The sequence below is a fragment of the Clarias gariepinus genome, chromosome 2, assembly GCF_024256425.1.
Source record: "Clarias gariepinus isolate MV-2021 ecotype Netherlands chromosome 2, CGAR_prim_01v2, whole genome shotgun sequence".
In the NCBI taxonomy this organism is placed as follows: Eukaryota; Metazoa; Chordata; class Actinopteri; order Siluriformes; family Clariidae; genus Clarias; species Clarias gariepinus.
In genome coordinates this window covers 28732900-28758792 of record NC_071101.1, presented here as the reverse complement: position 1 = coordinate 28758792, position 25893 = coordinate 28732900, and the positions used below count along the sequence as shown (strand labels likewise).

The 25893-nt window shown below is 38.2% G+C and overlaps 2 protein-coding genes across 11 annotated transcripts in view; both read left to right on the top strand.

Annotated features, from left to right (window-relative positions):
* pnpla8 (patatin-like phospholipase domain containing 8) overlaps positions 1–10010 on the top strand; it is a 31819-nt gene extending 21809 nt beyond the window's left edge. Inside the window, exons 10-11 of the mRNA XM_053477499.1 lie at positions 6661–6856; positions 9491–10010. Coding sequence (XP_053333474.1) covers positions 6661–6856; positions 9491–9765 — 471 coding nt within the window. The 3' untranslated portion in view covers positions 9766–10010. The remainder of the gene's footprint in view (positions 1–6660; positions 6857–9490) is intronic.
* A 10676-nt stretch (positions 10011–20686) lies between these two features.
* Positions 20687–25893, top strand: part of nrcama (neuronal cell adhesion molecule a) — an 87971-nt gene continuing 82764 nt past the window's right edge. For all 10 annotated transcript variants that reach the window (XM_053476905.1, XM_053476968.1, XM_053476941.1 and 7 more), the window contains exon 1: positions 20687–20859. The gene's annotated coding sequence lies outside the window, so the exon portion shown is untranslated. The remainder of the gene's footprint in view (positions 20860–25893) is intronic.

The following is a 25893-nucleotide window of genomic DNA, read 5'->3' as shown; positions in this document are numbered from 1 at the left end:
TTTAAATGGAAAGCTAGTAGGGTGTACAATTACTTAAGTTAGAAGCTACTTACGATTATTAAGAACACAGAGTGTTGTTTAAGATGACAAAAAGTTTAAAGATTTGTTTTTTTGCTAAAAAAGACCCACAGTTAGTGTATTGAACAGTTATTGTGACGAGGAGTGATACATGTAGTTCCAGCGCTGTTACAGTCTATTATCACCACTAGTGGAATGCCTTTTGTCTGTTCGGATTACTAGATTGGAACTAACTGTTGTATCAATAACATTAATTAAACAATTGTTAACAAGTGAGTTAAAATGATTGTACTTTGTAGTTTTTGCTGGACAGTTTGTCTGTATTAAAGATGAAGGGAGATAAAGACACAACTTGTGGTACAACTCTAATAACTCTAGTAACTTTAAATTGTTGAAATGAGCAGTGTGTCATTTATGAATGAATTTAAGACTATAGTTTTGGCAAAGCGCTGAGGCATAAGTGGAATAACACAATTCAGTTCTTGCAATTACATAAAAAGAATCTTTATAATCTGATCACACCACCGTGTATAGGTTATCATTGTGTTTATAACCACACAGTCCATAGTCTGTTATTTCTTACATAATTAGGTTCTGGCAGTTTATATGTTGATAGAGTTAGACTGGTAAAACTGAGCCCACTTGCATGTAAACGGTCCTACAAATTGAAGAGTCAAAGACTCCTCACCTTTCAAGCAGATTGACATTGGCAAGTTGTCATCTTCCCTAACTATTCTTTATGCTGTGGCAGACCCAGAGGCAGGAAGTTGGGTCTGAATGCCCAAGCAGGGCATCTTTTCAGTGGTTGCCAGGGATTCTGCCATGGTGGTTTCCAGGCATGAAGGCTGTAAGCTTGTTTGGGAGCACCCTCACACAGTTACAAGATGCTCAAGGCAAAATTGAGCCTAGGAGAAATAAAAATTGAATTAAATCTTAACTTAACAAAGAAAGCCCACAGCATTATGCTATCAGCATTATTCCTGAAACAGACATGTTAACTGATAGGATGTCTGATGGATGATGGAATGGAAGGCTTTGTCCAAGTTCAACCGTTTTACGAGTTATTCTTGGCTAAGCTGTGCTGTTCAGTGTGTATATTTTGAGACTGCCATACTGGCACCACTTTCTTTCATTTGGAAACTCATTGAAAACTGAATGCTGGAAGGCTCATGGCTGCCAGGTAAATGTTTACGGGGCTAAAACACACCCACGGGGATCTGGTAGAACGCCCGTAGAGATTAGACATGTTTGTTGATTATTGACTGCCTAAGGGTGCGGTGAAAACGTACAACCCAGATGGTTCCTCTTTTACATAAGATGAAGATAAAAATTTCCTTATCCAAGACAACTTTATATTTATGCTGCATGTATGGTGATGATTGATTTTTCATTCACCTACTTTGAGTGATTATGAACATTTATAATGCATGGATCTTAAAGAAAAATCTGCTTCACAGTTTAATTTATTTTTTGTTTGTGGTTTATGGGGTGCATTTATATGAAGAGAGAGAGTTACATTGTCATTTTGCAATTCAATAGTGTGAAATAACCTTTCTTTAATCTGAACGCATTTTATGGCATCATAAAAACACTGCCGATGCTCATTTACAATTGATTGCAAATGAGCAGCGGTTTAATATCAAGCTTAGGCATGTGTGAATGTTTATGTGCGTGTTGTCTTTCGTGGTTTTAGCCTCAGGATAATGTCTGCCTTGCCTTGCAGATGGGACCTTCTTGCCTCACATTTTTTATGACGACAACTTGAACCCAATTTGAAACCTCCTTTTCCTCATGTCAAAGGTTACGGTGGAGAACTAGTCAGAGTAATTGCATAATGTTCCGTATAATGACCTTTTGCCCCAAGCTATCAAATAAGAGTCATGGCTGTCCATCATACTAAAGCATTAGTGTTTTATTTGCTAGTGTGACTGGAAGGCGACAATGTTGTTTCTGTGCTTGAATTTCAAACAAACACATTAAATATGTGTATATGTTTTGTGTTCTTTCTTTTTACTGGGTACATCACTAGGAGTTTGGGAATGAAGAGGAATTTTTTAAGCCATCAATTATAAGTAAAAGTATGAATATAGTTTAAATGTAATGGTAAAGAATCTTAGGAATGTGAGGTCAGTGGAGCATTTCTATTAAAATATGCCTGGGGTGTATATGGTTCTTTAGTGTGAGGAAATTCCTTTTGGTCTATAGACTTTAAAGAAAGCAGAAATCAGCCTAAAATCCAACTTTTGCTTGGTGGTTTAATTATACTAAACTCTTCTTCTTTAAGTACTTCCACCCAAATCTACAGTACGTGGCTCTAGATCATTAGAGGCTAGCTGGCATGCTATTACAGTTTCTGCCAAGTCACTGGCATAGCTTTTGCTAATTGCTGCTGTCGATGCCCGCACGAATGCTCCCTGTGCTGGTGAAGAGAGGACATCTGCACATGTTCTGCAAATGCTCTTCCTTCCAATGAGAAAAACAAAAATTCAGCGAGGAAAAAAAGAAAGCAGAATTGCAAACATGCACTGATCAGGGATTGCGGCGCAAAAAGAGATAATATATTAAGAGATTATGGTGCGTTTAACAAAAGCTTACGTTAGAAATAATGCAAACAGAGTAGATAGCATAATAAAGAATAAAATGTTGGTTATTATAAATAATATTAAACTGACACAGTGTAATTCTTTCTGTTGCCTATAAAATCAGTGCACAACCCAAATCATCTCATCATTACACCCCTAGGGCTACACACTTCATTTATTGTTATTTCAGTTAAATGTTACAGCTTGCATTCCTGCTTAATGTACAAGAGGTTTATACTTTTAGGACACGGTTTATTTATTGTCAGCACAGATTTTGTGACGTAGCTGCTTCTTTTAGTTAAACATAAAATAAGTAAGTAATTGTTATTTAATTCCCAGTTGTGTGAAAAGCACAAATAATAATTAAAATGTAAGCAAATATGGACATAAAAATAGGATATTTATGAAGATGACACCATTTATAAGAACAATGTGCACAGATGGATGAAGAAGTTTGTCTTCCAGCATTGAAGACAAACCACTCAGACCTTCAACTGCAACAAAGGGGATTTTCAAAGAGGATTTGAGAGTTGGGTTCAACAATGGTGCAAGTGCATCACTTGTGATGAAGACTATAAAGAGTAGTACCTTTTGTAGATAGGAGAAGTTACTCTACCAGCATGTGCAATTTGAATGACCGATGTAAGTTAACAAAGTTTTGCATTACTTTCAGTACAGCCCTTATACAACATTTTATTTTTAGTTCACTAATTTGATTGGTCAAGCTGTGTTCCAGTGCTGATGTTTAGACCGCCTTTAACCCATTTACATTTCTATTTCTTGTTCGTATCACTCTGGTCATATGTGCTCGTCGCTTACGAGTAATTACTGCAGCAGTATTAGTGTCGTCAGTCATGATTACTTCCAGCCTTCGCTCGGTTTGATCTCTCTTGTGCCTTGGGCTGAATCACAGCACTCTTCACACACACACTTTTTTAATAATTTTTTTTCTTGGGATTTTTCCCGATTTTCCACCAATCTTTAGGACAATTCCCCCCAGGGCTACAACTACCAGTCAGGGAGGGCCGAAGACTGTCACGTGTTTCTCCGAGCGTAATGCACTCGGAGGACAGCGCTATCCACTCCTTTTACTTGTGTGAGCTCGCAGACACGATGATTGTTTTAGAGCCGTGATTTATGTGAAACCGGTAAGTGCCTCCCGTTCCTCCCCTCTGACAGAGCTCAGCCAATCAGCCCTGTCTAGGCTTCCAGCCGTAAGAGCTTACAGCATCACCTGGGATTTGAACTTGCGATGGCATAACCTCACTCTTGTTTATGTGATGTTGTTTCATGATAGTAATATAGTAATAAGGTCTTTAAATTTTTGCCATACAGCTCCTATCACCTGACCGTTGTCCAGCAACGTCTTGTTTTGTGTGTTTTGTAGTGTGTAGTATCACAGTATAACAGTCGGCACTGTCGGTGGTATAGTGAATAGCATTGTGGTCTCGCACCTCCGGGGTCGATGGTTTGAGTTCACCCCTTGGGTTTGAATTTGTATGTTCTCCCTGTGGTGGGTTTCCGCATGCAGTCCAAAGACAGTTTAAATTGCCTGTAGTGTGTGCATGTGTGCCGTGCGATGGATTGGCACCCCAACCAGGGTGTACCCTGCTTTGTGCCCCAGGGCCCCTGAACTAGGGTTCAGGCTTCCTGTGTACAGTATAAGCCGTGAAGGAAAAGTTTTAAAACAAAAGTAGATACCATACTTACTTAGTCATCTTAAAGCTGGATGGATTTCTGCTTCAGCTGTTTATATTTTATTTCTGTTCAAACCATTGATTCCATCAGCAACCGCCACATGAAGCTGACCACCGAGATTTATATTTGTTGTGCAGTGCATTTGTACCAAATCTCACAATAGGATAAGGAAAGTAACCTGACCTGTGACTTTTTTTTTTTTGTGAAAGTAGTCCATTTCCTGAAGGAACTGACCTTTCCCCTGCGGCATGCTGGGTATTTGATCGGCAGCCTTGGCTTTTTTGTGTGCCATGATTTAGTCCAGCTTTCAGTTTGCACATTGCCATTAAACATACCATTGTTTCAAACCTCAATACACTTGGACTTAAATAAACCTCCGTTAGAGTGAGAACATGGCGCTGGCCCAGATATGGATCTCTTCAGGCTCCGAAGACGCCAAGAGCTCTATTGCTCATTGGTTGGTGTGCAAGTCTGCCAGGAAGTGTGACGACCTTGTTAATCTCTTACTGTCTCTCTTCCTTTCTGTCTGTTTGTCTTTCTCTCCTTCTTTCAAATCTCTCTCAAGTCTCTGTTAACACATATTGTAGATCAATTAGTTGTCCAGTTATCTTGAATTGTAAATTAAGGTTTGATTTATCAGAAGTGTGACCCACCTTACTTTTTAATGGAGTCGCTTGCATTTTCCAGATAGATTGGCCAAATTTTAAAGCTAGATTTAGCTTTGATTGTATTGAATGTAAAAACGTTAGAGAAATTAACTTGTAAGTGTTTCTGACGGTTTTTACTGTGCTAATGGTCTGCTGTTGCTTAAAGCAATGGCTTTCTCTCTAATTAATGACTTGAGAGTGTGGGGGGAATTATTTATATATTTTTATTATTTTTATTTATTTTACCACAATTGCTTGTTTGCTAAGCATTTATGTACTGTAGCACCTCTTACAATGCACAAATAAACACTGATTTTGATTCAGGCGTGTCAGTTAGTAAATAATGCACGCCTTATTATATTGTACTTCTATTCAGTATAAAAAGTATATTTAAAAATTATTATATGCCATATTGATACATATACGATTGTAGTATTGTTGAACCATTGTGGTGTTTAACCATCAACTACTCGCTGTCTGTGTTCTCTTTGTGCAAATATGAACTTTCTCTTTTTTTTTTTTTTTTTTAAACAATCAGACAAGAAGTTAGCTTGCGGAAAACTGGTAGCATGTAAAGTGGTGAAAACTTCTGTACATTTGGTATTGTATAGTAAGTGGCTTATTCTGCTGTTGCACATTTTGTTCATTTACCAAGTCAAAAACCACGGGCTGTTTGACTGAACTGTGCAGCATACGCAGCATGCCTAGCCTGATTTCTGTGTCTGATTGAGTTATACGTGCCGGAGTAACTAGACTACTAACCTCCTTGTCTGTGGATGTAAGTCCGACTTACTGCAGGATTTACATTTGTTTTGTAAACAATCATTGGAAATAAAAAAAAAAAATGAAGTCTGTTAATCTTGCTGATTGTCTTTGTTTTGTCTTGCTACTTCTGATTGATTGTCCATGTTGCCACATAATTGCACCCCGGCTATGAGAACAATGGTGTCTGTTCTTTTGCTTTCTGACACCACTGGGTTTTCTACACTTTTATTGCCTACCCCCTAACCCCATCACACATTCATTTTCAATTCTGCCCACCAGTTTTCTTTCTTCGAAAAAACCCTTGCAGCACTGACACATTTTCTCAGTACCAAGGATGAAAGATGCTGTTCTCTTATATGCAGTCTGTCTATTGACTGCCAGACCCCCTTCCAGGGGAACATTGATCTTAGCTTGGTGAGCAGTCTCATTATGCCCAGCCTGGAGTGTCATGAGGAAAAGACAGAACCGAGACTCCAGAGGCCCAAACTTCTCCTCTAAAACTGACGCCCCAAGAAAGCACAATGTCTAGGAGGCAGTGACTCTGACCTTCAGTGCACTAATGAGAGAGCCTACCCCGCAGTGTGAAGCTGTTCCTAAACTCCTCATTTTACAGTATGTTCTCCCTGGTGCCATGTTCGATTCCTCTGGGTTTGCAAAGAACCTGCCGGTCAATTAGCTACTCGGAGTCTCCCCAGGTGCGAAGGAGGTGCAAATGTGTGAGTGCTGCCTTGAGATAGCTGAATGAATATTAATTAAGAAGCCCAAATGCATATCTTGTCTTTCTTTTTTACATTTTGTACTTGTTTTCAGTCATATGTGGTGATACAAGGTTGTTTTACATTTCAAAAATGTCTATGTTGTATTTAAACTCAAGACTCACCAGACACTCACCAGACACTCACTCGCACCCTCTCTCTCTCTCTCTCTCTCTCTCTCTCTCTCTCTCATAGGATGGTGGTTTGCTGGTAAACAATCCAACAGCTCTGGCGATCCATGAATGCCAGTGTCTGTGGCCCGGCACCCCATTGCAGTGTGTCGTTTCTTTGGGCACAGGCCGCTTCGAGTCAGCCAGCAAGAACACTGCCACCTACACGAGCCTGAAGACCAAACTGTCTCACGTCATCAGCAGTGCAACTGACACAGAGGGTGGGTGTGAATAAACATGTGCCAGAGGTTTAATAGAGACATTTTGTGTGTAAATTAACACACTAGGAAAAAGTGTGAAAATCTTTATCATGTACAGTATATTCTGATATGATCCTTGATAGAAGCACATCCTGGAAGTGATTAAATAGTTTAAAACCGTAGAATGGTTGCAGGTCAGAAATGAATAGGGTACATGCTGGCTGTTTAGCACACTATTAAGTGTGCGCGCTCATAAGACCTCATGCCTCTTGTATGCCTTCCATTAGGGATTAAATTGGGCTTAAGTATGACGACTATTTAGAAATCGTGGATTACCTGTGCTCTGGCCTAGATTCCTAACTCCTGGTGTTTTTCAGCAGCACTAACCATGCAAAGATGTATATTTAAATATGTGGACAATAAATATGATTTTAATACAGTACAATAATACTTTCCACCTAAGTTAAACAGATCTAGGTTCGCATGACTGAATCCGGTTAAGATCAGCATGAGTTAAAATGGCTACTGCCAATGTTAATGTTTAATTATTTATAAAATTTACACCTTCAAATTACATATCTCACTTTATAAACAACCAAGTTATGAGTGACATGGTGAAATTATTTTCTATCAGGATACTGAACCCCTGCAGTGCTTCCACTGCACTATTTACAACTAGATAATGAGGTGGAAAATCTACAGGCCCAGTGCTATGCTTCTTGCCTGCCATGCCTCAGGCCTGGGTTCACATCCCAGCCACTGGGGTTACAGAGGACCCTTAGTAAAAAAATTTGAAGGTTTGCCTCGGGTGATGATATTCAACATAAAACCAGTGCCAAAATCAAATCAACTTTGACTAGAGAATGATTTTGTTCAAATAAGAGTTTATAAGCATACAAATTGAATGTATTGGGTAATGCTTTTTTGTGAAAATTTGGCATCATCAGTCATCCCTGCAAAAGTAAGCAGACGTTGATATAATGCTGATCTCATATCTCTATGTAAAAGAAGAAATAAAAGATAAATCACTAGATTAGTAGGGAAAAAAAATACTTTATATGGATGTAAAACCTAAATCGGGAGCAGCTTAGCTGAGCTCCAAGCATGTGTTTATTCATGCAGTGCTTTTCAGTGCACCCTACAAAGTAAACCAAACCTGAAACAGATTCATCCCAGACTCGCAGCTTTTGCTTTGTCACGTTCAGGTTCACACTCTGCTGTGTGTGTGTGTGTGTATGTGTGTGTATGTGTGTGTATGCGTGTGTATGCGTGTGTATGCGTGTGTATGCGTGTGTATGCGTGTGTATGCGTGTGTATGCGTGTGTATGCGTGTGTATGTATGTGTGTGTGTGTGTATGTGTGTGTGTATGTGTGTGTGTATGTGTGTGTGTGTGTGTGTGTGTATGTGTGTGTATGTGTATGTGTGTGTGTATGTGTGTGTGTGTGTGTTCGTGACATGCTCTTTCAGTTACAGTACTGTGCAAATGTCCTGAGACACCTGTCAGGGTGGCTCAAGACTTTTGCTTAGTAGTGTAAGTCACACACTTTCTCTCTGGTGATGGGAGATCAAACACAGACAAGCCCACATTAATAAGACAGGTTAGAATCTTTACACATTTGAGAATTGCATTAATGCCTTTACCTGATAAGAAGTGATCAAATGTGTCTATGGGTTTTATTTATATTCCACCTTTATGCTATATCACTATGTTTGCTCGATTGATTGCTGCTAACCACAAATCCCTCCTGTTGTCTGTAGCCTCGTCTCATCCCCTTGCTTCCTTAGATTGTACCATCCAATTGTAAACCGATTGCTGCTATCTCCTTTACAACTTTTCACCAGCTGTGAAAGCTTACCCATCAAAATGTCGAACCAACCAACCAAACAAATAACACTGCATGATCTCTACTGAATACACAGAGATGATTTGATGACTGTCAGTCATTTATTGCATCTTTAAATCATGAACCACTTTTTGAGTTTCACATAAATGAGCACTTGACCAATTGACTTGTGTGTAAACCATAAAAGCACTTGACTTTACATTGGTAAACTGAAATCTAAAGTGAGAAATGCTGAAAAGGGTATTTAACATGAAGTCTGTAACATCTGAACCCATTTATTATGCTGTACCATGAGTGGAGTGAATATATAATGTGTTAATGTTCAGTGGTTTGTCTAGGCACTATGTTAGACAGGACTACTGTTATTTAATATGTTTTGCACCAGTTGATGAGGCAGCATGACAGCTTAGTGGTTACCACTGTTGCATCACACCTCCATTAGTGCATGCAGTTTGCATGTTCTTTCCCCCTGTGCTTAGTGCGTTTTCTCTGGGTATTATAATTTCCTCCCACAGTCCAAAGACGCGCATTGCAGGCAGACTGGCATTTCCAAATGTCTGTAGTGTAAGTATGTGTGTGTGTGTGTGTGTGCGTTTGGCCTGTGATGGGTACACAATACAAGTTGTGTAGATGATGGATGAAATCGTTGGCAGTCTGGTGTGTCCCAACTGAAAGCTGACTAAACAGGCTTAAACAAGGTTAATTTTAAAAGATCAATTGTCCTGTTTGTTTTAATTTGTTGATTATGCTGTTTAAGTGCCTTGACCTTGGGTTTTATACTAATCCTCTTATTCTCTCTCTCGCTTTTAGAGGTACACACAATGCTGGATGCCCTGCTGCCTCCAAACACATATTTCCGTTTTAACCCCTACATGACTGAGGACATAGCTCTGGACGAGAGCCGAAGCGAGAAACTCAACCAACTACTGGTGGAAGGAGTGCGGTACCTCGAGCGCAACGAGGAGAAGCTGAAACTATCAGCTCGCATACTCACGCAGGAGAAGAGCTCGGCTCAGAGACTGCTCGAATGGCTCCGTCTGAAATCACACATGTACAGCGACCTTCCGGTTATTTCAAAACTATAGACAAAATTATGTCACTCGAATAAACCTTCCTGTGGTTTATGATTTGAGTGGTAACCTGGGCACAAATGTGGAAATTCCATCCGAACTTCCAAACACAGTTGCTGCAAGGATGCAAGAATGATCCATTACATATTCTAAGTGTTTGTAAATGCATGCCTTACATATAATGATAAAAGCATTTATTATTGAGATCTGGAGGACATGCTGCTGCTGCTGCTGCTGATGATGATGATAATAATAATTTTAGGAAATTTATATAACTATAATAAAAAAAACAACAGATTCTACTCTGAATACACAGCGCAGCACTGCTACTGTATATATCTGGTTTGTTATCATTTTAAGAAAACAAGCACGGAATCTCCGAAAAAAGCTTGCATACTTTAAATACATTTACATATAACCATATAAACTGAAGTATTTGTCAGCAACAAGTAGGAATTTTACCCCTGTTTGCTGTATTTGCAAATTGAAGTTTAATTGTAATGAAAGGATTCGCACATATTTGCTTTAGGTTCTTTATAAACATGTATAACATTTTAAATATTTTAACACTGCTGCCTCCTCTCAGTCTCCAGCTTTGGACGAGGAGGTCGACGGATAAGCACACCTTCCAATGTGTAGCCTTTAGAATGACTAAAAAACAAAAAAGAAAAGAAAAGTGCATGCCCTTGCACGTAACAGATCAGTGAAAGTTCAGTCTTTGCTGTCTGAGACCCCTTTTACATTTTTACAACCATAATTTCATACACTAATAATTGTTTTTGTTTTGATTTTTACATTAGATTTCTCTTTTTATTTTAAAAATTGATCACTTTCCATTGCTATCACTATCCAATTGTTCCTCAACCAATAATATACTATTGTAAACAATACACTTGTGCACTTGACGTAAAGTTTGCATACAGACATTAGAAGTATTTCAGTCTTTCACCTCACATTTTGTCGTATCTAAGAACTTTTACCTGATGTGAAGCTTTTTCTTTTTTTCTTTATTATTGTACTCGATTAAAAGACAATTGTGCAATTGAATGTTAAAAAAAATTCCATCAGGACTAATTTCTATTACAGTGCTGACTGACTTCATTTACGCTATTTATAGATTGATGGTTTTATTTGTTTTTCTCAGGTTTGTGAGCTAAATGGTGGCCTGTGCCATATAGTATGTTATCTGTTTATACAGATCACCATCGTAAGGCTGCTTTCATACCAGAGTCTCAGTCACGGATTCCACTATGCTTGATCCAAAAGTTAAGTACGTTTGTGTAATGTGTACACACACTGTGTGGTACCAGGATACAGATCCATGTACCATCTAGTGTACCGTGCCACTTGAAAATGTGAGTGTGCAGTGTACACAACACAAATTTGAAACTTAATCGTGCCAGAACATGAACGTTGTTGACTGTTTACAACGTGATGTCGTTATCGCTGTCTATCGAAATCTCTGTCGAATCTTGCTGATCTCATCATCTGAATTTCACAACTATATCTAATGAATAAGGAAGGCATGTTCAAGGGTTGTTGATTTTTTTAATTATTATAATTTTTTATATTACTAAGAATAGCATTAGGCATAGTGGAAGGTAGACTTCTCCGTGCTCGTCTTTTATTTGTGCTTATTGATGCCTCACAAACTTGGTGCATATTGCCACTTGTATCAGAGAACGTAAAGAGGCAAGTGTTACTTAAGGAAGGAACAATATTACTATGTTAAGTGAACGCCGGCCAGCGAGGGATGTGGGGGAGGGGCAAATCCTACCCAGGCATGAAACGAATAAATCGTGCCGAGTCTGAAAGCAGCCTAAATTAATACCGTGCCTGGTATGGATGCTACTCAACCTGTGCTTATGTTAATGGAAGGAAGTAGAAAGTATGCAATGTTGGATGTAAAATTTTGAAGAATTATTTTAACCCTTAAAAAATCTTTAAAATCGTTCAAATGTCAGATTCTTGGTCATTTATTTCTTGAGCTTGATTTTTTTGGTTGGAGGCTTAAATAAAAGACATGAGTACCTACTAAATGGATGTCATGTGTATAAGAAGATAAAAAAAACTTTTAACTGTGGATTGTAGAATATGGCTTTTGTTTAAAGTAATAAATTACACTTACAGTAATCATGTTTCTGTAAATCCTCGCTTAAAGCTCTTTTGTAGCTCTTTTGAACATGTCTAAGCACTTTACCATTCTTTTATGTGCCCTGGCTCTCTCCACATACATTGGTGTATGCTGGTTGTGTTGTACATGTTAGTCGAACTGCCTGACTGGGAAAAAAAAAACTGCTACAAGGACGAGAGTGCAGACGTTTAGTCTGACTGATTCGACTGGTCAAGATGCAGAAGTGTACGTTTCTGAGCAGGTTATTCCTTTTTGTCCTTTTTAAAATATGGTTTAGTCATAAAAGCCAGAAAAATAAAAAGGAATACAATAATACACCATGTTATGTAGATGTTATGACAGTGGAAATTGATAATACAGAAGAAGAAGGGAAAAACATAGTTTGATTGCCTGTATTGTTTATTTTGCAACCTCTTGCTCACAGAATGATTAACATAATAAAAAAAAGACTAGACTTTGTGTTCTGCATTTTAGTATGTTGTCATGTCTGAATGTTTGTCTTTCTACACACTAGAACACAAATTTTTCATATTTTATCCAGTAAACAGTTCAGTCACACAGAATCTGCTTTCTCTCTCTCTCCGTCTCTCTTATTATGCTAAGAAATATTGACCACAGGGATTTTTAATCATCTGATAGACTTCTGCAATTGTGTATGTGTGTGTGAGTGAAAGAGAGAAATTGCTGTGAAGACAAAGAATAACTGAGAGAGATATACAGTAGAAAGAAATATAGAGATAAGGACAGACAGAGACATGTAGAACAGCAGAGTGGTTGTTCGATGTAGAAAGAGAAATATTAAAAGAAAGACAAAGATGTAGAGAGAAAACAAATAAAAAAAGGGATGTATATAAAGGGAGATTCACTTTTATTGGAAGATTTTATATAAAGAGCAATAGTGTGTGAGAAGGACAGAGACATGGAGTAAGAGAGACCGGACCAAATGAGAAAGACAGACAGAGGCCCATGGCCTACAGTATGTGAGGTTCCCATGTTCCTAGGACGGATTGCATCATCAGTGCAAACACAGCTGTCTGTGTTGTTATCCTGCAAACTACTTTATTTGGCTTCTACCATTTGTCCTTCTTCATCGCAATTTGCTTTAATATCCTGTAGGACAATACGTGATGCTTCCTGTAATTAAATAGTGTGACAGAGAATTCATTAATCTCAGGTTACCTCACTCTGCAACATTTTGTGCTGGACCATCTATGTAAAGTTTGTTCAAGTCAATCCTTCTGTTGAGCTCAGTCACTGAAATATATATATATATATATATATATATATATAAAGTCATACATTAATTTTCTTTTGACTGCCCTTAGCTTTGATTATAGTGCACAATGTGGTGTGCAGGTCATGTGTGAAAATGATTCCTCATATGGCCAAAACCCCTCTTTCATAATTTAAGTCGTTGAATATGGCCGTGCCATCAGGGAAGAAAAACTTCATGTGATAACCTGGTCATTCAGAACATTAAGGTCATCAGCTGACTTCATTTTACTGCCACATAACATTGCTGAGACTAGACCTTACCAACTGAAGCAACCCCATAATATAACACTGTCTTCAGGGGCTTGTAGAGTGGCCACTATGCATGATGGGTGCATCACTTCATGTGACTCCCTTCTTACCATGACACACCCATCACTCAGGAATAGGGTCAATCTGGTCTCATTAGGCCACACCCCTTTATCCATTGCTCCAAAGTCCATGTTCAAATCTTTTTGCTCCCTAGGAAAGTAAAGCCTTTTTTTCTGATTAGTCTCACTAAGAAAAAGTTACAGCTGTTTAGTCCTAATCTAATAATTTTTTTATGGTGCAACTTCAAGTAGTTGTCTAACCACAATTTTACTGACAGTTCAACACAGGTTTTACTGTACTCTCACTCACTCACATACTCATCTTCTACACCACGATACTATCCTGTATTTATGGTTGCAGGGAGCTGGAGCCTATCAAGGCAGGTTATACCCTGGACAGGGTGCAAATCTATTGCAGGTCACACACACATACACACACTCACACTCTCATTTACACACTATGGGCAATTTGGGAACGTCAATTAGCCTAACCTGCATATCTTTGGACTGTGGGAGGAAACCGGAGTACCCGGAGGAAACCCACCAAGCACGTGGAGAACATGCAAACTCCATCGAACTTGGACCCTGGAGGTGCAAGGCGACAGTGCTGACCACTGTAGCACCCTGACAGGTTTTAATAATTTAATAATTGTACTCATTTTAAATCTCTTTTAGATGTTTTCTTCGATTGATTTAGGCAAATAATTTGACCATTTGGCACCTTCACAAAATTTAACTCATAACAATTAATATATGACCTTCGGGGGTTGTGCGCCTATCAGGTAACATACACAACAAAACCTGAAACTCTATCAGGTACTTACTGTAATTGCTACATCTGAAATCCGAGAGCTACTAAAACTAATGGACTTTCCTAAATTAAATGGGAGCTTAATCACATTCATGGTAAACCAATTTGCATGGAACTGCAGTATAAACTTACTACAGCGAGAATGTTGTTGGGTGGCACAGACACAGCTCCAGAGTCTCCAATTTGGTCCTGAGGTCAACTTTCTGTGTTTTATATATTCTATCTTTCGGGGCCACATTGGATTCTGGCCACCTGCCAATAACATGGCGGTGGATGGATTGGCCAAGATAACCCCAACAAATGTTTAAGGCTTTGTGGGAAAACACTGCTGTTTTGTCCAGGGTTGTGTTTGTAAGATCCTACTCTTTTCTGAGAGTATCTACAATTTTAATTATGGCATCACGGTGCCTACTCTTTATTGCTATTGTGATTTTGTCCAACACTTTTTGCTGATTCTGACCTGGAGTGTGATTTCAAACTAAACATTTTAGTCTTAAAGATTGATTCAGAGTATACAAGTACACAATAAATAAGATAAATATTCCTAAAAACAATGAGTGTCTCAGGCTTGCACATCTATCTCTAAATTTTTTTTCCTTTTGTGTGGCATGGTGGCTTTTTTCCTGGGCCCATTCATCACGTTTAACAGGACAAAAACAGATCCGTGTTGCAGGATAATCCATGACCTCTTACTGCCTGCGGCAGAATTTTCACATCACAGGAACTTGGCTAAAAGTTGTCACATCCCCTGCAGTCCTGACCTCACTTCAAGCCATTACCACATGTGTGTCAGGCCAGCAAGACAGCAGAACAGACAACCTCGCATCTGTACACAAACATGGCGGAAACAAACTACAACCCCCAACTGTGACATTCCATCTCACCTGAGTTCACCTAATTACCCAAGTGGTTAAATAAGACTCAGCAATAGAGAGATGTTGCAAAGTGCAGTATACACTCCCGTGAGTTTTTCCGGGTATTCCCAAGCCGTGTTCGTCCGTGCTACCTTTTACTGTGTATGACCTTGATTCATTGTTTAGGTTTCTGATTTTCTGATTGCCCTAGTGTAACATGTTTTTGTGTAACTTGTGTAACAAGCATACAATTTACCCGTGTTTGATTTTGTTGTTAGTCTCATAAATCCTATCTTCCTTACCTGCACTTGCGTTCACTGTTACTGTACGTCATCCCTGACTATGTGTAAGCCATTATTGGAATTCCTGGGAGGCCAGCTTTTTAGATGTTAAGTGGGCAATCCAATCATGGCTCCATGGTACTGAGATGCTACTACTGTACCTTGATGGGATCCAAGAACTAGTAAAATGCCGTGATACTGTAAGTGCATTAGTATAACAGGGGATTACATAGAGAAATAAAGGGAGTTTTTACTCCCATAATTGGGTTCTGGGCAAAAGTCACAGGTCCAGGGTTGACTTGAGCGCCCCTCATATTTTTTACATTAGCCCACATGGTCGCATCTAAACGTTTTTTTTTTATTATTATTATTTTTTTTTTAAAGAATCTGTATATTATTCAGGTTATATTATCTTGCACCTCCACCATACAAGTCGCTGTAAAATAATGTAGTGTGTGAGTTAGATATATATGAGTGATTATATATTTAAAATCAATTGCATTAATATAAACCTATGGTCACTGTACACTTCTGTCAACTCTGTGCTGTTATCAAAAACTAATTAAAACCTCAACAGTACAACAGCACTGGGGTCCTCATTAGGCAATGTGTTCCACTGCTTGAATTTGTGAGAGCTGTTTAACGGCTGGTTTGGTTGAAATGGGAGATGAGGAGGAAGTCTCTTTCTGTTTGATCAAATTTGAAGCTTCAGGAGAGACAGACAGAAGCTCATTCAAAATGCCCAATGTGTGAGCTTTACAGGAAGTAAAAGAATCCTCACATCCCTTTTAGCTTTGAAATGCTCGGTGCCATAAGCAAATACACTTATTCACTCAGAACCATGATTAAAACTTGCTTAGGCAAGATACAGATAGCATGAAGGCATATAAATGCGTATGCAGTGTGAGATGAAAGCAGGAATAATTAAAATACTTCCTTCTGTCAGCAGTGGCCGTAGTATAGGCGAATATCCCATGAGCTCTTGTCCTTGATAATGTGAGGTGCCTGAGGGGTTGGTGGTGAAAATGAGCCGCAGCAAAGCAAAAAAAAAAAAAAAAATGACAGCAAGTGAAATATTCTTGAAAGTGAAATATTAAACCTATCTAAAATTTCAACAAATAAAAGATAGGATTATTAAACTTATTTCTAGTCACCTGTTACTAAAATAAATTGTAAGTGAGAATTTTGCTTCTTAAATAAATCGTAAAACTAACAAAATTTTCTGCTAATGAAATAAGACATTTTGCTTAACATTTTAGTACATTTTGATTGGAAATAAACTTTATAATCTTCTATTTGGTCTACTGCAATACTGTATTATTTTAAGAAAGTGCAGATAAATTTAACCACATTCAAGATATTTTTACATTTTTGCAGTGAGACGAAAAAGGGGGATAAGGATTGATATAAACAACTGGAAAGGTACAGATGTGGGCCATGTGGACAGTGAAATTATTCATGCTATTCTATGCATCTGGTTGTAGGCTCAAGAGAAGAAAGACTTCATTTGGTTCAGGGTTGATTGTTATAATTGTTGATTGTAATGTAAAGGCCTGAGATGAGACATGTGAAAATCCACAATGCAAAAATAATACTTTTTTTCTGTAATACTTATTTAGATATAAAATTAGCTAATAAATATAATATTATAAAGCAAAATTACAGAGAGAAAAAACCCACAAATTTCATTACGCATTAAATGCCTGATCTTGGTGTGTCAGCAGAACATGGGTCAATACATAATATACTGTACACACACCAACACTGAGCACTATACTAATTCTGGACAGAGGCTCCCTTGAATCTCCCGTCCATGGTCCATGGTGACTTCATTTCATCATGCAATTTCTGCAGATTTTCCATTTTCATGCTGTGAATTTCTCATTCTGACACATCCCAAAGGTGCTTTATTGGCTTCAGATCTGGTGAATCTGGCTGCTGAAGAGCACTGAACTCACTGTCATGTTCATGAAACCAGTGTTAGTTGACTTTTGCTTTGTGCACTACATGGTGCATTGTCATGCTGGAAGTAGCCATTAGAAGATAAGTAAATTGTGGATACGAAAGGACACATGCTTAGCAGCAATACTTAAATAGTCCGTGGCAATCAGGTCATGACTGTTTGCTTTTTAAATGACCAAAGTATGCAAAAAAATCATTCCTGGCACCATTACACCTGGATTGTTGTCACAGGGCAGCATGCTGCCCGTGCATATGATGTTGATGCCAAATTGATGCCAAATTCTTATTCTACTGTCTATGTGTGTCAGCAGAAATAAAGATCAAAGCAGACTACATTTTCCAGTATTTACCTATTCAATTCAATTCAATTTTATTTTATTCATATAGTGCTTTTAACAATGGTCACTGTCTCGAAGCAGCTTAAAAAAAATTAAAAGAAGATTATGGAAATGTGTAGATCAAATAAAAATGTATAGATCATAATGATTGGATTGTCCCTGATGAGCAAGCCAAGGGCGACGGTGGCAAGAAAAAACTGGCAATAGGAAGAAACCTTGAGAGGAACCAGACTCAACAGGGAAACCCATCCTCATTTGGGTCATAGCAAATAGCAGGAATTTTTTGCTGACAGGAAGCTGGAAGTTCAACATAACAGAAGATGTCTAAATATCATGGAGTCTAGTTCAGTTCTGCACCAGGATGTGTCAGACAGGTCTGGATCACTGGGAGTCTGGGAGCAGCGTGTGTAGCTCCAAACCATCATGAAACAGAATCCAGCTGGAGGTGGTCCTTCTCTGGATGCCTTAGGATCCTCGCGGGGTTTGCCTCTGTTTACTGGAGCTGGCACTATCTCCAGATGCCTCGGGATGGGTAGAAAAACAAGGAACAGGTGAAAAAGAATTAGCGTTGCTGCCGTTTATTATATTAGCAGCACTCGATGAGAATGTGCATTTAAATGTACTGGAGTATGAGGGTATGGGAAGAATTATGTGTATGCCAGGCTAAAAGAGATGTGTCTAGAGTCTGCTTTAAACTGGGAGACCGTGTCTGAGCCCCGAACATTATCAGGAAGCCTATTCCAGAGCTTAGGAGCTAAATCTGAAAACGCTCTACCCCATTTTGTGGACTTTAATTCTCTGGGAACTACCAGAAATCCTTTTTCCCCTGTTTTGTTTTCTTAAGGAACGCTGCGGATTGTAATGTGTCAGAAGACTCTGGCGGCTGCATTTTGGACTAACTGTAGCTTGTTTACTGAGGATGTAGGACAACTACATTTAGTGACTGCAGCCTCGACTTTCTATTCTTTGGCTGTTGTTGCCCAGTCACCTTAAGTTCTGTTGTGCTTTCTGAGATGCTTTCATTCTTACCACAACTGCACTGACAGATACAATGCTATATATGTAAAGATGATTAGATCATTGTATGAATGAATAGCCATATTGGTGTACCTAATAAAGTGCTCAGTGAGTGTACATTACAAGTAAGCAGAAGGGTGGATTGAATCACTCTCTGCAGTTTTTTAAGTATTAAAATACACTTATATTTTTTATAACTAAAAATAACTGAATAATGATACAAATTATACAATATAAATAAGCCATTATATGCAGAAGCAAATAAATACCTCAGAACAAAATAGCTAAAAAAAATTCTCTCTTTTTAAGTATTTTGTTGCATTCTATCCCTTATTCTCTGAAATAGTGTATCTAACCCAATATCTCTGACCATGAATTACAGGCTTTATCTACTGGATTTAACAACCGTGTCAGAAGATATATCCTGTGGTCATGGTGAAGATGTTAATCTGTTTCAGTAGTGTAAAATTATTGCCCTGCATCGAGCAAAGAAACCAACTAAGGTGATTGTTAAAAATGTAAACATTTTCAAAATTTGTGTTAAGAACTGTCCAACTGCAGTGGAATTCCTAAAGGAGCATGTTTGGAGATGACTTAAATGGTTAATTAAATGGAAAGAAAATTTAATTGCACAAAATGAAAAGAACTCACGGGATTGGGTCTAAACAACTGTGTAGCATTTAGAAAGAAAAAAAAATTATCAGTGAGGCGTCAGTTGTCTACTGAGCATAAAGAATGGACTGTGGAACATTGGAAACGATCATGTGATCTGATGAGTGCAGATTTGCCCGGTTTTAGAGTAATTGATGTATCAGGGTAAGAAGCGAGGTGGATAAAGTGATGCACCATCATGTCTAGTGCCGACCATGCAAGCCTGTGGGGGGAGTTTCATGATCTGGGGGTGCTTCTGGTGGCCAGGTCTAGGTTTATCAAATGTTATATGCCAAAAAATTAGGTCAGGTGAACTGTAAAAGAGTGGTTTATGTAGTATGAGACACATGGATTGGCCACCACACGGTCCAGACCTTAGGAATCTTTGTGATTTGCTGGAGAAGCTTTTACGCAGCAGTCTGACTCTCCCATTATCAACACAGACTCTTGGAGAAAAAGGAATATGACTCTGGATGGAAATAAATGTTAATGTGATGTAATAATGTATAATCAAAGCAAAATGTGGTCTAATGAAATTTTGGATCAGGAAGTTTTAAGAGCTCCTAGACACTAACTTTTATAGTTTTTTTTTTAATCAGCTCAAAATGTATGTTTTTTTTTCATGGTCATGCAGGGTCCTGCTTTCAGTCCTGAGCTTGGGTTAGTATCTTCATGATGATGCTCGTGTGAGTGTTATTCTAATGTCCATGTGGGTTTTCTCTGAGGTTCACTGTTTTTTTTCACACTATTTTTACCATAGATTAACTGTGCCTTGTGCATAAAGGCCCCCATTCAGGATGTGTCCAACACCCTTACCAATTTGAAATGGATCCACTGTAACTGGGAAAGATGTACTGTATGACTGAATACATTTACCAATGAATAAATAAACAAACCAACAAGCAAACCCCACACACATTTTAAATGATTGTATTCTTTTAACATTTGATAGGCTACATGACATTGTTTGAAGGTTAGCACTTTCAGGGATGTGGGTTCAAATCTTGCCTCCAGTCCATGTGTGTGTTCTCCCAGTGCTTTGTGGGCTCCCCTAGAGTTCTAAGACATACACTGTAGGCTGACTGTCCATTTAGGACGCCTAATGTTGGGGTTTTCAGCATCGTCGCTTCCAATATAAAAATGAATGCTGACAGTAACAAAGAATTCCTTTTGTTTCAGGGCTAGAGTTAGAGAGAAAGGGAGATGTGGTGCGGACGGACAATGTCTGGTCAGCCTACGGAATGCTTTTAATATGTGTAACCCCTCTGGCGAGGCAGCCTTCTCCCATGGGTCTGTGGTCTGAGACTCATTTGATCAACATCGCTGCAGTCGCGCTGTGAGCTGCGCATGCGCGGAGAAACGCCGCTCGGTGTTGGAATCGTTAACGGAGAACCAGGAGAAGCAAGATCAGACATCCCAGCTCGGTTACACCGGGAGCAGATAAGAGCAGGACGGAAGGACGACACGCCCGTTTTGAGGTAAGCAGTGTGTGTTTGCGCTTATTACTGCTATTATTAATACTATTGTTATCAATAGCGCGCAGGTAACTCCGTTATGTTGCGGCTGGTTGTTATGAGAGAGAGAGCAGGTGGCAACACAAATGCGCAGCGTTAAAGGCCAGGAGGAAGCAGTGCCGCCGCTACGCAGATCTTCTTTATTCAAGCGGGCATATAAGAATAAATACTGTATGGCATTTTAATTAAAAAATAATAATAAACAACTGTTAATATGTTGGGCCGTCAATCAATATGTTATTTATGTTTATACATGTTTTTTTTGTTGTTTTTTTTACATTTACGTCCTCGTCCTCTTTGTCGATGTCAGCCCTGGCCTATAATGACGGACATGTATCAGGATTATAGGTCCATTTTAACACTAATGTGCCTGCTGGAATAACGGAATAACGGCTATAAGGCAGAGCTCGCGCTGCACGGACACGCGCTCGGCCGATGAATACACATGACATGATACAGGTGCACGCGGATGTGTAGCGCGCGCCTTCACTCTTTATTATTATTTGCATTATGATTATTATTTGTATTATAATGATTTTTATTATAGTATGTCATTAGTAACAGCCTTACTGCAGTATTTACGGATTCATGTTTAAAGGTGCTGTCTCTAAATTGTTTTACTTATTAAATGCTCTGGAGAATTAAAAAAACAATGGGTGAAGCTGAGGCCTCAGAAAAAAAAGAATTATGTGGTAATTAGTGAGAAAACCTGTTTGAAAAACCTTCCTCCGGTCCAGAAGGTTTGTTTGTTTTTGGACACCTCAAGTCAGTATTTTTTTAGATCTTATACTGTGTCTTATGGCAGCATGTGGTGTAATGGTTGTCACTGTCGCCTTGCACTTCTAGGGTCCGGGTTTGTAGCATGTAAATGAGCGTGTGAGTGTGTATGTATGTGTGTGTGCCCTGCGATGGATTGGCAACCTGTCCTGTGCCGTAAGTCTCCTGCGATATACTCCGGTCCCCCCCGCGACCCTGTATACAGGATAAAGTGGTATAGATGTTAAGTGAGTGAGTACTGTCTTATTGTCCACTATACGTTCTGTGAAGTTGTATATTATGTGATTTGGATGCTGTTCAAACTCTATATTATATACCATCCATCATCCATCAATGTAGGAACCTCTGTCCAACTAGGGACCATGGAAGCCAATGGTGATTACCTATTTATTTATTGTATTTCTACATTAGCACACTGCAGGCAATTTGTGATCGCCAGTTAGTCATGTCTTTGGACTGTGGGAGAAAAGTATACCACATAAAGGGAGAACATTCAAACAACATGCACACAGACCCCAAGCCGGGAGTTGAACCCAGACCCTGGAGGTGCAAGGTGACAGGGCTAACCACTAAGCCACTGCACCACCATATACAACACCTTATATACAATAAACTTATTATTTGTAAATAAGGAAAGCTGACATAACATAATAGTTCATAAAAATAGAGTTTACTGTACTGAAAAGTATTGCCTAAGCCAATAGAATTTGGGTTTATTACATCTATCAAGGTTATATGTGTACTGTACCATTATACACCTCATATACAGTACAAGAGTGGTAACATCCACATGTTGTGTAGATCCAGCTGTTGCATTCGCTGTCTCCACTTACATCTCATAGTTCCCATCCTGAGGTTAGGACTTCTGGTCTCTGTTATAACCTTATGGCTCCAAAGACGTCTATGTGGTGGGACTTTGTCCAGATAAATGTTATGTGGCGCATGACCACATAACATAAAATACAGTAGATGGGAATAATTGTCAAGTGATATAAATCAAATGTCAACAATTACATGACAAATACATGTTTAATGAATAAACTCCACAACATCTCACATTTCATCTGACTTTAATTTGAAACTGATTGGGCTTAATATCTCAGCGCTACTGCATTTGTGTCCTTGAATTTTGAAACACTGTTTGGCATCGTTTTACCTGCTACTCTCTAAAATCTATGGACACAAAGAACAAACATCAAGATAACATAACATACAATAAAACATATAACCAATATGCACATGCAAAGTGAACTGTTTTGTTATGTTTTTTTGATCAAATTGACTAGCTGCACCAAAGCTGGGATCAACAGCTCCCAAACCACAGCACTGACTACAAACAAAGCTGCACCATAGTTTTTCAGGATAACAAATTCTCTCACTTTTTAGATCACCAGACTACCTATTGTGCACAAGTGGTTCCCCTCACACTCAGTATATACCGTAAGGACACTGAGCACACACACCTGTTGCACATGGGTAAAAGCTCTGTGTCTGTGTATCAGTCTTTAAAAAGCTTTCTGTTTCTGTGTGTACCACAGAGTTTGATTAGTCTGCCTGTTTCACATTGTTTGCAAATCGCTTGACTGTTGGTTGTCTTCCAGAATAATTAAACCCGAGTTATATCTGAACTTTCATCCTTACCTAATTACATGTCAGCCGTTTTTTTTTTTAGTTTAGAGAGATTGTAGTGCACACAAAAAGGTAGAACATATACTGACTACATAAATGTAACCTGGATAAATCTAGCCCTAAACACAAAATACATGCATTAACATAATTTTATACTATAGCTAATGAATTTTTAAATCTGATTGGTTTGGTGTTGATTCTTTTTCTAATATAGCTCTTGACCTCTGACAAAATGGCAGGTTATATTTCAACCATTATATAAATGTGCTTTTTCTTTGTTTTTTTTTGTTTTTTTAATTATTATCTGTAGAGACAACTTATTCACAGATGTGCAGGCTATGTTGATAGCCTCAGAATAAACAGATTAGAATCCAAGTTTCTGTTTAACAAAAAAAAAAAAGCACAAGTTATAATGAAGGTTCCTGTAAGGAAATTCTTATTTAAAATTGATGGAATGAATCTCAGGTGTCAGTGCATTGTACTAATATGCAAGGTTATCAACAAGGGAGAGTTTTCAGGACAAAGGACTTGGTAACATGATATGCTGCATTTTTTTCTTATTAACTTTAAAAGAAAGAAAAAGGAGAGTCAGATATATATTAATATTATTACATTTTGTTACAATTCTAAATAAAACATAGCAAATTATTTGCTATGCCAGATTGTGAACAGGCAGTGCAGTGGTGTAGTAGTTAACACTGTTGCTTTGCACCTCCAGGGTCTGGGTTCGATTCCGGCTCTGTGTGTATGGAGTTTGCATCTTCTCCCCGTGCTTGGTGGGTTTTCTCCGGGTACTCCGGTTTCCTCCCACAGTCCAAAGATATGCAGGTTAGGCTAATTGACATTCCCAAATTGCCCATAGTGTGTGTGCACCCTGTCCATGGTTTACCCTGCCTTGTGCGGTATAGAAGATGAGTGAGTGAATTTGTGAACAGTTTAAAGTACACCTGTAGGATTATAGAGGAACTGCAATGTTTTATCATCCTAAATGCAAACTCGTATAAATAAAAAAAAATTATTAAAAGAAAGTGTTTTTTCAGTCGATGTGACGGTACATGGATTGTCGCACAAAAGAATTGCAATATGCAACTAAATTAACCCCCCCCCATTTCTATTCTGTGTATAATATTAAAGATAAAAATGACAGCTTATGTGTTTACAGTACATCTTATATCTACTGATATTGTGTCTATCAACGATACACAAAATGCATCAGTGGTAGTGCTTCACAGTTAATTACTTGCAAATCTAAATCACAATATGTATTTTACAATTATTTTTAATATAAATATAATGTTTATATATGCATTTATAAAATTTTATAAAATTATATAAAATATATATTATAATTTATTATTAATTACCTTGACATTGATATATGTCAAGGTAATTAATAATAAATGTCAATAATCTAAGTTTTTTTTATTTTTGTAATAATTTTGAGGTAATTAAATAAATATTTGCAAACATCTTCTCAATGAGGTAATTTGTCTAGTTATTTGCTGTCAGCCGTGATAAATACATTTGAAAGTACATGTTAAGTCCTGCAGCCCTACTGAGTGGATCACAATAAAAGTGTCCAATTTAGCAAAATATTGCTCAAGCATTTCAGAATAGTATTTGACCCAATAGTGCCAGTGATTCATCCCAAATCCAGTGTCTAATAAACTAGTGATACATTATGCAAGTGGTTTATGTCAAACTGCATTTTTCCTGTGCTTTATGGTGAATTATAAATATTTAACCATATTTACATGCTAGCAACACTAACACTTAAAAACTTTATTCAACAGCATCGATTAATTCAGTGGTAATTCAGGAATACATAAAACATAGCTAATGTTACAGCTTAACCAAAGATGCTAAGACATCGAAAAACAAATAAAGCTGGTACATTCATCATTGGCATTAAGACAATTAATATGATGATTTGAATGTTGTGTCCTCTGCTTCTCTGTCACATGTTGCTGAAGATGTCTATAGATAAAATTAGTACAACACCAATTAGCCAACACCAGACTCATTACAAAGTGGGCAAAGTAGATAGACAGACAGACAGACAGGCAGACAGGCAGACTTTATTGATCCTGTAAGGGAAAGTATTGTGTTACAGCAGCAACAGGTTAAACAAAGTGTTACAATAGTTAGCTGTGAAGTATGCACTGAAAAAAAGCTTCGACATGTTTAAATTAAGGGGAGAGGACACTGCTCCAGGATACTTTTTATGTTGAAAAAAAAAGTATATGATGGCAACATGTGGTATATTATAGATAAATGATTAATAGACAAAATGTTAAACAATAACTGCAAGTGTCATAAATATCTTGTGCTTCATTGGCTTTTTTATGCTAATCGGGTCATGTCAAAGCCCTGCTATTTTTCTCAGACAATAATTCTTCAGCCAAACAATCACTGCTCTGAAAAAAACATTCCCACCCTCCCCCTATTTGTCTTCTTGAGTCAGTTTTTTTTATTCACGAAGGGAGCCTGACACACACTCTGCCCACCCAAACACACTCCACACACTCACCAGACTGCATTCCATGACTAGCACTAATCATCCAATTAATACAGTGTAAATGACGAGCGGCA